The following is a 12,245-nucleotide window of genomic DNA, read 5'->3' as shown; positions in this document are numbered from 1 at the left end:
GGCTGTCTGGCTAAATTATCTCTTGGGAATAAGTGAACCCAATAATTTGGCAGGTGCAAACAACAACTAGAATAAAGACGCATAGAATCTCATTATAACAATCACATATAACTTTCTTTAGGGGAACAGGAGGAAAAGGTGATGTTAATCGGAATGATACCCGCAGTCATCATTCACATTCTTTGCATCTTTTTTTCCATACAATGAAAGTAAATAGAGACAGAAAATGCCTCAACATCCTGTCTAACATCTAATTTTGTGCTCAATAAAAGACTATGGGTTTGGAACAACATGAGGCTCAGTAAATGACAGAATTTTCATTGCTGTGGGTGAACTATCCGTTTTCAAAGAGGTTTGGGGAAACAGCAGTAGTCCATGGCAATAAATCCACAGACATCCCTATATCTCCTCTAGACCAAATCAAAACCCTCTGAAGGCTCTGGGTGGCCCTTTCTGGCCAAAGTTGACATTTAATCTAGACTCAACTCCTGGAGTCCGTCTACTCATGACACAAAGCTATCCAACATTTTGCTTCCCATAAATCCACAATACAAATAGGACTTGAAACAGGGTCATCTCTCTCTCTCTCTCTCTCTCTCTCTCTCTCTCTCTCTCTCTCTCTCTCTCTCTCTCTCTCTCTCTCTCTCTCTCCCCTTGCTATCCCATCTTATTACAAGGTTCCCATACATACCCACAAGAGTACAGCATTGCCTGGAAAAGGTAGGGTGGATTAGGACTTTATAGTCCTCTCCCAGATTAGATGGAAATCATAACACAGACCAATGCACTGAACTCTGACCCCTCCAAAACCAATTTCATTTGGAGAGATTGGAGTGATGTAGCTGGATGTCTATGTGCTATAGTGGAGAGAATTAAAGCAGGATTCGTAATGCATTCAAAGTGCGAGTACACGGGAGAGGAGGTGAGCACAAATAAATTGCTGTCACTACCCTCCCACACACATCTCCGGTCGGCAACCTGTTTCAGTTATAACATTCATTTTAATGGAAACTTGTTGGATTAGAGGTAGTGAAGGGAGATTGGAGGAACACTTATTTGCTCTGGCAACAGCAATGCAGCTATGCAGTGAATGACAACATTCACTTTAAAAAAAAAAAAAAAGTCTTGGTCAAGACAAAAAGTGCATGCAGATCTAAAATGTGGCTACTTCAACTACAAGCTAAAGCCTTCTTTCTTAGTGTAAATGGCAAATACATACTGTACAGTGGGGTCAAAAAGTCTGAGATCACAGAAGTCTGAGATCACTTTTGTAAACTGACATTTACATGCCACTTTCCACATTTCACTCTAGAGGTGCTACAACAACTATGCATTTTATTCACTTTCACACAAATCACGATTAAAATGGCTGATTATGACTTTATAAACATGCATTTTCTACACTGTTACTCACACATTTGAAAAATGACACATTTTAAGGCTTGCTTTACAGACCCACCTACATTTACACACTTATTCCAATGTGATAAAGTGTTCCATGAACACTTCCAAAGTGTTAGACTTCAGACTCGGAAGACCACAGAATAAGCCCAGCCAAACAAGCAAGCGGACACATTAGACAAAAGTGTCATAGAAAGGACATGAAATTAAAGGGGTTGCTTCAGAAAATTAGCTTTTCCCAAACTATTTGTTCAGTTTAGGGTAAATATGTCTCTTTGTTTACTTCTCATTTGATTTTAGAACACTATTGGTTAAATTAAGGTTTAGGTTAAGTTAAGCTTTAGGTTAGAGAGGTAGGCCTACATTTTACTCATTGAAACATCCATCTAATATTCACCTTAAAAACTATGTCTGATTACGACACCATTTCACTCACTTTTGGCTCCCCCTGCTGGACATTTCACTAGGAAGCTGCACGAAACGTATAAAGAAGCATGTAAATTAATTTGGCAAAAATGTTGCCACGGTCACGTAACATTCTTGAGATCAGTCTGCATTTTTAATTTATACCAGGATTTTGAAAGATTTAAAATAAAATTAAAGGTATTTGGTAAAATAAGGAAGAAATATTGAATAATCTACACTACACCTTTCTGGGTCACTAATGAAATGTAAGAAAACATTGTGACTTTGACCATGTTAATTCCTATGTACAAAAGGTCAGATTTCATTCTAAAATCATGCTGAAATAACATGGATAATTGCGTTTTGCACAAAGACTTCTGGAATCTATGCCAGCTCTATTGCATGCTGTCATTAAAGCAAAAGAGGGACATACCAAATATTAAGAAATTATACATTTGTGTTAATTTTTTTATGTAACTTTTCACTTAAAATGTTATGCTTATATAATGTGTAATGAAAATTTTGCATTAAATTAGAAAGATACAAACTGAACCATTTTCACAAGTAGTCTCAGATTTTGGACACCACTGTAGTGTTTGAAGTCTTCATATTCAGTATGCACAGTCATAATCAAGCTACAACAGATTTTTGCATAGCCGAGCAAGTCTTAATCTATCTGACCAAGTATGCAAGACACAATGTGTAACTGAATACTTGAAAGAGGGATGTCAGCTGAGAAAGTGACGGAAATAAATGCTGCGCGTCTTTCAGAGCAAGCGAACAGTGGCGATGGCAATTGTGGTCTTATTAAAAGGTATACATGCTGTACGAAGCCAAGCTACAATCGTATTATCTAGCTCTGTTAGTACATTTTAAAGGGCATGCAAAGGTACTGACTGATTACAACAAGGCTCACCAAATTTTTTTCGCTTCAACAAAACACTAAACTTTGACGTGAGTGCAGAATAGGGTGTGCAGAGTCGTGGGAATGGGGGAGGGGGAGGGGGGAAGGTTACAGGAGGTTGTGAGGAGACATTCAAACGTACTGCCTATGCCCTGTCCTGTTCAAATAGATAGCTTCGTGCTTTGGCAAAAGGTATGCTTAACAGTGCCAGGTGGTGACATCTTAATTTTTCACGGCTGGAAACATGGCCATGCCCTACTCCCCAATCGCTCCCATGCATTATTCCTGCCTTAAGCACTCATCCTCTGGAGAGGCAAGCCAGGGGGAGGGGGCATTGTTTTACAACGCGCCCAGCTGCGGCCTAGTTGCCTTGCCCTGGGTTCTTTTCAAGGAGTTGTCGTGGGTGACCCCCTCTGGCTGACAGTTATTAATAATAATGCACAGTGGGGAATAGTTCACCTTGTGGCGGTGGAATGGCCGCTGCTGTTTAGACGCTCAATGTGCAGCCTCCAGGGGGAGAAATCATACACCACACCATGAGGGAACAAATAATACAAGAATGGGCAAGCGAGGAAAGAGATGGCAAAAAATCTTAAACTTTTTTTGGAGTCATTATCGTAGGTTAGATTTACAATATCCCTTGATTACACGGTTACATTTCACAAACTCCCTGGTGCTTACTTGGGAGTTTGAAAACAACATTTTACATTTAAATGTAAATGAATCTCATCACCACTGCAAAATTTACAAGCATTCCAATTTCAGGCACAAGGCATTTTCATCACCTTAAAGGAGCAGTTCACCCAAAAATGAAAATTCTGTAATAATTTACTCACTATAATGACATTCCAAATATGTACGACTTTCTTCCATGAAACATAAGAGGAGATTTTTTTCTCATGGACTACTTTCATGACGCATCCTTTTTTAAGCTTGTAAGCCCCCAGTCCCTATTCATTGCAACTGCACAGAAAAAGTGACTTGTACAAAATGTCTCCTTTTGTGTTCCACAGAAGAGAGTAAGTCAAACAGGTTAGGAACAATACGAGGAGTAAATTATTTACATTTTTGTGGAGAATTTTTTTCTTTAATGAATAGCAGCCATTCTTTATGACAAAACAAACTTGCAGTTGAGTGACAACAAAAACCTGGTGGATATAAATTTGGTAATAACAAGGCTACAGTATAGAGAATGTATACAGAGCACGTTCAAAGACCGAAGCTCAGCAGAAAGGAAGAAAAGATGGCGAGGGGCTGTCTAATGAGAAGGAGGGGATAAGGAGGTAAAGTGTCCAGAGCCACAAGGCCATTAAAATCTTCACTAGGAGAGCCCCTTTTGTACACACTGAGTGCTCTGTTATAACAAGTGCCGTTGAGACAGAACACTATCTTGGGCTGAGAGAAACGGCACACCCGATGAATCCACACCTCAAGTACCTGTGATCCAGCAATACTAAGGAGCACTATTGGAGCACTTCTCTATAAGGATGTATCTCCTTGAAATCATTAATATTTCCTCTTTACAAATCCGAGTTTATTCAGAGTGGTTTTCCAAAATATATTAATGGTGGACCAAATCAAACTCTAAAATGACTGTTGATTGGTGTCTGCAGTGGGAGTATAGTTTGTGTATATTGCAAAAATATATATTAATAATAATAAAGGAAAGTTGTGACACTGCAAAATGATTAGATTTAAGATTTATAGATCAGCTAATTAAATGTAAGCAAATTTGTGACATTGACAAAGTTGACTCCTACAAAGTCTGATTTCCTTTTCAAATCATGCTGGAATAACATGGATCGTCATGTTTTATGAAACTTGCATGCTGGCTCGAGTGTATGCTTTTTTCTTGATAGGGTAAATCGAACTGAGTCTGCAGTGGTAGGCCTACATAATGAAGATTCGTCCTGTTGATATAGACAAATGTTTTTTGTCTATACTGTTTTTCTGTAGATGGTAAAATTCTTTACCATCTACAGAAAAATTGCTTGCAACAATGACACAAATTGCTTGCAACAATGACACAAATACTTTAAAACAATAAACACATGTTGAATAATATTACTATTTTTTTCGTCATTCTTTAACAGACAGAATAGTAAAAAAACAATTACAGCCCAGGTGCACCCACAGAAAACAGCTTCATGTTGGTTGCAGCATGCTTGAAAAGCTGACCTTGCAGATGAATCCCTCGAGACTTAGATATTTGTCAGCTTGAGATGTCACTGCCAACAGAAGTAATATGGGCTGTTTATTAAGAATCTTAATGTTTACAATTCAAATCATTAATGTAAATTTGCTCTTCTGTCTACTGATATGTTTATTATGTGTCTCCTTAAAGGGTGTCACTTTATCGCAGGTCTTTAGACAGCATTTCTCACCTCACATTTCAAATGTGTTTCAATGCTATACAGTCTGAAATGGTCTGCGCGTGAATTTTTAAACAAAGAATGATGCAAAGCCCAGATAATCTGTCAACAGCTACCCTGTTAAAGTGTGCAGTTTGTTTTCAATAACCTGAAAGACATTAAGGCATTTTTAGTTTGTTAGTTCGTTGTGAGACGAAGAAACTGAGAATTGTGGTAACATCTAAATTAATAATTAAAATTATTTACTTGTTTATTTAACAGTTCTGTAAATGTCCCAGTTTTATTAAGTTAATTTTCAACTGTAGTCCATGGGAAAACATTACAAAAGATTTAGAATGACTGAATCAATCAGGCTTTATTAGGTTACACCAACAAAAGTCATTTTTAAGGGTTATATCAAGTAGTAATAACTATTTTACAGTGACAACTCCACCAGTGTAGCAGACTTAATGTATGAAGAAAAACAGACAAAACTGAGTCCTGCTCACTGCCCTTCAGAGGCAGAGAGCACTTGCACAGTTTGCAAGCATCTGCACTGGTCATTAGAACAAGAGATGGCCTCAATCTTACAGCTAGCTTCAAAAACACTGTGAGGAATACACATAACAAACTATGACAGACCTTGCTAACCTTTAACAGACAACACAGCTGCAACTGTGTTACTTTAGTGTCATGTCAGCACACAATACATTTAAATTAATATTTGAGAATTATTGCTCTAATATGTTTAGGGCATTAACTAGAGCATGACAACTTCTGAACTAACAAGTTCACTTCTACGTTTTTGAACTCTTTGTGATAACAAAATTGAGACTGTAAGCGGGACCCTTAGACTTAAATGAGTATTGCCCACCTGCGCAACCTCCAAAACATAGATTAAAGTAAAATAGCTTATTGGACATTCTGTGGAGGTCCACGTACAGCAATTTTTCTAATAATTTGTCTCTGTCTTCATAGGTGGTGACTCTATGGACTATTGTTTGGCAGCGAGCCAAGTGTGATGCTTCATATGAATGTTTTCAAGGGTGATAGGTCCTTTAAATGGAGGTGAAGATCAACAGTCCAAGGGACACTTTTGCTTTTTAAAGCATACAAGCCATCTGCAGTTTTTAGTACAGCTTATTGTTTTATATATTGCACAATCCTCTCTTTCAAAGAAACCTGTTCCTCTAGAAGCGTAGTTATAACTTTGCATATCAGAAATGTACAAGCAGAATGAAGCACAAACAAAATCTCAAAACAAGATTGTGTTCAGACTTCAAAGCAATTTGCTGTAATTCCTGACTTTCAAGATTACATGTTTTGTTGACCTACAGTATGACAGATAAACAAATGGCAAAAACATAAATGCATACAATCTACACTCTGACTGCAGTAAGATGATGCAAATATGGAAATGTGAAAGATACATTTTTATGGTTAATTTCTGAAAGTTTATACAGCACAACGGAGATGTAGACCACATAGTGGTTTCTGAATGAGGAGAGGGAAAAAAATACAAGTTATTACAACCAAACCATGCTTTACATGTTGGTTATCTTTCACTGATAGCCAGCTTTCCATAACGGTAATAAATCCAGTCATGTTGACAGTTCTGTGAGTTTGCTTGCATTTACAATCTTAGTAAAACCACTGTAGAGGAAAATTGAAGTTGGATTAAAAAAATGAATGAATAGATAGATAAATAAATAAGTGGTCACCCTGTGCTGTCTTTAAAATGGATGCCTGAAATTTACAGTTTTCCATTAACTGATGCCTAACAGCTTTCCTCTCCCTGCTTGCATCCTGGGCTTTCCTGTCTGTTGCTACTTTCTGTAGGCAGTGTCAGGATTCATTTTTGCTGGTTTCTCAACTCAAATGTGTCAGTCCCTTTTTTGTCTGGGCCTTTTAACTTTATCGCTCCCTGCTATGAAATGTATATGTGGCATAAACACTGCTGTGGCAGTTATTACCTTTATCATCAATGGAGATGTCTGCACAGTATCAAAAGAATCATTTGTTGATATGACAGGCCAATACCATTTACCCGTATTTTGAGTGCAAAACAAGCATTGAGCCGGGCCCGATAACGCTTTCCGTCAATAATTACCTTCTCAATGCTTTGAATATGAATTGAATGATATTCTCTCCCCACTAGCTGACAGCTGAAGACCAAACAATTCCTGCATCTCCCGTCTACTACAAAAAAAAACCCACATCATATTTGATAATACGTACTAAAGGAGACAGGTCTGGTAAGGCATAAATCTTTTTTTCCTTCTTTAATTTGTTTTTGTGTGTGTTGCGATAGGCATTATTATTTCTCAGCTGGTGGGATCACATCGCTCCTGGTTGTAGACCCCTGAAGAATTCTATTAACCCTGGTTATGTCAGCCTTAATAACATGCCATTCTGCTAAACAGAACTGGATTGATTTGGTGTGGACGGTGGGGGTGGGAAATCTTGTATAATAAATCCAAGCATAATTTACTTGGAATAAGAATGGTGAAATAGAACACAGAACAAAGAGGAAGGATTAAGTCTATCTCTTATCTCGGTGGGCTGATTCCGGCACTAACTTAAGAAAATAAATAGGGAAACGATACAATCGAGGGGAGAGTGTGTTGAGGGCGTTTTGTAAGAGTGGCAATTGATTGACTCATCAATGAAGACTTCTTTTCTTTTGTTGCATTGCAGATGTGATTTGTGGAACTGGGGCTGTGCCATATTTGCCCCTAATTTGCTGTTCGAAGGGGATGTCAAGCTAGAGGCACAGGAAGACCATTCGTGTGATAGCCAGAATCAAATCAATTCAGACACTTTGAACTTTGAAGATGAAAGAATCAGGCAAGGTTGGTCTGTTGCTTCACTTATGAGTAGGGATAGGAATTGTAAGGAATTGAATTTCAATTCTGGTTTCTCTTAAGGAATATTCCAGGTTTGAGACAAGTTAAGATCAAACTATGCTTAATGTTGATTACCACAAAAAACTTTGACTCACCCCTCCTTTTCTTTATAAAAGCAAAAATTTAGGTTACAGTGAGGCACTTATAATGAAAGTAAATAGGGCCAATTTTCTGACATTTAATAGGCAGAAATTTGAAGCTTATTAAATTAATTAAACTCTAAAGTTGTTTAAATCATAGTTTGTACAGTCTTTTAAGGGTTTACAGTGTAAAATTCGATATATTTTTACACAGAAAATGTTAGTAAGAAGTTGTGGACGGAGAGCATTTGTATACCTGTAAAGGAAAGCGACAAGATGCAACATCATGAGAACTAGGTTTACAGAAGATATGTATGACTTATAATATGTGTTGTACTGCATTTAATTGAAGAGATCCACAAGGACACAGAGACTTCCTTAGTTTATAACACTAAAATCATGTTAACATGCATATCGTCTTGTTGCTTTACTTTTGAAACAGTGAGTATTTTAAAGTTGAGGATTGGCTTCATTCACTTCCATTGTTAGTGCTTCACTGAACCCAGAATATTCATTTAATAATTCCAGAGTTTCCGAGTATTTTAGGCAATGACCACATTAATATGTTTTTGTTTGAAAACACATTGATTTTGCTACGTTTGTGCCTCTCGTCCACACTGGATCAGCAAAAACACTCTCCATAAACAGTGGAAAACGATATTAGGAAACTGAAAATGGAGTTTTAAGGCAAAAACTGATTAGTGTGCATGTGACCTTTATGCTGCGTTCACTTTCTGTCAAAATTGCTGTAATTACGAGATGAAACTCAGAGATTCTACTCTGAGCAGTACATGTCCTCAGAATGAGACATTTTCAGTTTCTTTGGCACTGATCATAAAGCCAAAATAAAACACTTTGTGGCTTTGTTGTTGATGACAGCATAATATTGAAACACTATATTGAATTACTTCATCACTCCAGGTAACAGTGACTTTAAAAGAATGGCATATCAAACAGTAGTTATATATATATTTTAATTGAAATGTATGAGTTTTCATGGAGTTTATGGAGTACGAAGATGTGAGTGTTTTTTACAATTCAGAATCTTATAATTATGATAATTTTGACACGACATGAATGCACCATTTGTACAGAGTTCTGTCTAGATTGGCAGCAGAATGAATATTCTAGAGCAATTACAGGAAACAAATTTTGAAAATCTTTCTTTTTTTTAATCAGTATTGTTTAAAAAATTAAAATATAAATATTAACTAGTTCTCAATTCCAAATCCTAATCATAAGCAGTGAGGTGTGTTCAACAAACTATTCTAAATATAAAAAAATATTGAAAAATAGTATGAACAAGAAAACTATCACTCATAAATTTAGCCCAGGTCTAGGGGTAGAAACTATTTAAAATAATTTTCTGTCGCAACTGAGACAAACCGTTGCCAAAGCACTTCACCGTTCTACTGAAGACAGATATAAACTATTCAAAGTGCCATCTTTTAATGACACATCAAGTGTCATCTGTTTTATTGCCGCTGTTGTTTCAGGCACAAACTTGTGAGTGTCGTCGTGAATGAAGATGCAGTTTAGCAAGGCACAGTCAATGAGGCTTACTGTGAGATGGTAATCTCAGTCTGCCTCTGGCCCTGTGGCAATGCTTTACAGTCGCGTTTTCCCTGAAGTCTGCTTGTGTACTGCACCTAATGGAGACTCGCTCATCGGCCATGCCATAATTAAATGAACTGTGCCATTTCAAAGTGCCTCCTGCCTACTGTAGCTTCTAGCATACTCACAAAGACGTGACACCCTGGAGCATCCCGTTGAGCATTTATATCATTTTATATACAATGTACGCACAGACATGCACACGTGTACATGGGTTTCCTAACATATGTATGTGTAACTACAACTGAGACACTGGTAAGGAAAAAAATGTGGCATGCGCTGCTTTCTAGACCTCAGTCATGCAAGAGAGTACCGTTCATGCATTCTTTAATTTTTACTCATAAGAAGAAAGCAAGTGAAATTTTTAGATAGAGTTTTTTGGGTGACCAACCAGGCCAAACATAAGAGATTAAGTAGAGTCAAAATTTGTCCAATGTATCATAGTGGCATTGCCAAAACTGAAACTTGGGAGGCCGTGTTCTTGCTCTGTTTGGACTTTAGAGGTCTTCATGAATCCACATATAGATTTGAATATAAAAACAGACCAAGTTAATTCTTTAGGCAACTGTACACATAAAATGTGAAATATACATCAAAACTATTACTCTTTGCTAAATGGCGTGATGTGCAAGTTGAATTGATAGAGTGCAGCAACCCCCCCAGTGGTTTCAGCCAACAAAATAATTCTAATAAAAACTTAAATTTGAAACAAAAATGTTATAAAAGTTGGACGAAAAGACAAAGGCACAAGACGATGTGCTTAACGTCTTTAATGAATGAAGTACAATCCCACGAAGCATTGCGAATGACGTAGTAAGATTAATTTAAATTGATGATCATAAGTTTATAAAGAAAATATTGTAATATTATTGCAAAATATCCAGATATATGCAAATATATATGTAGTTTGAGAGTGAAGGCAGACCGACCCAACTGTTTTTGTGCGTTTTGTTCACAACGATTCTTTGATTGGTGAATTGTTTCCCTTCTTGACCATGGGTAATGTAGTTCTTTCCCATAAATTAGATATTAAACAAATGTTTTTTTAAACAGATAAAACATCAGACTGATGGCTTCCACAGAAGCATACACCATTGATTAACAACTTCAAAGCTCATGATGTGTGTCTTTAAAGAGTACAAGTTATCATAAAAAATTCAATTAGTCTATGGAGAAAATGAATGGGATTATTACTTCTGGATCCAAGCTGTTGCACTTGTGACAAGGCCTACCATAAGATATTAAACAGGCCTATTGTGTTGTCTAAGCATAATTGAAAATTGTCTATATGGTTGGTGGTGCTATTGCCGAAACTGAATACTGGTTGGAATTGGGAGTTTGGGTTTCTAAGGAAACCCTTCCATCAGTTGACAAAGGTAAGCTGATTGAACAAGAACCAGGGTGGTCCTTGCTAAACAATGCCCCTCTATCAAGGCTCAGTGTGCTGATTGGATTCAACAAGTGAATTCATTGAAACCTCACAGAAATGGCAGCAGTTTATAGGCTCATAAAGGTCCCCTTTGAGCTCCTTTTCTATTACAGAGAGCAAAGGATATCTAACAGCATGGGAGAACACTGGGCGTTAAGGGCAGCCATAAAAGCCAGTGTTAAAGGCAATATGGCTTTATGTGGCACTTGCTGTGTTTGGACATGGTATTTGAAGCAAGGGCATTAGAGGTCTCTAGTGAATATGGTACAGATTTAACTATTTTGTGGTTCAGACTTAATTTGTTCATTCTAACGTGGTTTTAATTGTTAAATGCCTTAAAAGGGCTAATTCACCCAAAAATGATAATTATATCATCATTTACAAAAACATTTTGAAGAATGTTAAACACTGCTCTTTCCCATACAGTGGAAGTGAATGGTGACTGAGGTTGTTAGTCCCTGACATTCTGCTTCATACATGTTTGGAACAAGATTTTTGGGTGAACTATCCCTCTTATTGCATATAAGAGCTAATATGCAACAACATGAAAGCAATTACATGTCTGTGCTTTTGCATAGAGGCCGTGTGTCACAATACAATGAGCAAAAGGTGATTTCTCCTTACCGTAGGTAGTCTCTCCGACAAAGGATGAGATTGGCTTTGGTGTAGAGCGTGGAGCCCACCTCGCCAAGTCTACAGTCGCAGCAGGCACACTTGAGGCAGTCTTCGTGCCAGTACTTGTCCAAGGCCTTCAGCAGGTAGCGGTCCTTGATTTTCCGGTTGCAGCCGGCACAGCCCTTTGGCTTGGTGTCCGGCTGGACGGAGAGCATTTGTATACCTGTAAAGGAAAGCGACAAGATGCAACATCATGAGAACTAGGTTTACAGAAGATATGTATGACTTATAATATGTGTTGTACTGCATTTAATTGAAGAGATCCACAAGGACACAGAGACTACCTTATCCACAACTACAAGTAGCCATCAATAGATAGGGTTTTTTCAATGATTGCATATATAATGTAAAAAAACACCACATATTTAACACAATATTTATTGATGTTGACAAGGCTGTCGGTAGATTTGAAACTCATGTAGAGGAATGGTTCACCCAAAAATTCTAATTCTGTCATAATTTACTCTCAACCCCTCATGT

General features: G+C 37.4%; 1 protein-coding gene across 4 annotated transcripts in view; it reads right to left on the bottom strand.

Moving 5' to 3' along the window:
* The window catches only part of LOC127639121 (LIM domain only protein 3), a 58,560-nt gene that overhangs the window by 39,308 nt on the left and 7,007 nt on the right, over nucleotides 1-12,245 (bottom strand). For all 4 annotated transcript variants that reach the window (XM_052120983.1, XM_052120984.1, XM_052120981.1 and 1 more), the window contains exon 2: nucleotides 11,715-11,928. In XM_052120983.1, the coding sequence (XP_051976943.1) occupies nucleotides 11,715-11,920 (206 nt within the window). In that variant the 5' untranslated portion in view covers nucleotides 11,921-11,928. The remainder of the gene's footprint in view (nucleotides 1-11,714; nucleotides 11,929-12,245) is intronic.

The sequence above is a fragment of the Xyrauchen texanus genome, chromosome 47, assembly GCF_025860055.1.
Source record: "Xyrauchen texanus isolate HMW12.3.18 chromosome 47, RBS_HiC_50CHRs, whole genome shotgun sequence".
Classification (NCBI taxonomy): Eukaryota; Metazoa; Chordata; class Actinopteri; order Cypriniformes; family Catostomidae; genus Xyrauchen; species Xyrauchen texanus.
Note: the sequence above shows the minus strand (reverse complement) of the source record. Positions and strands in the feature narration are given on the sequence as shown.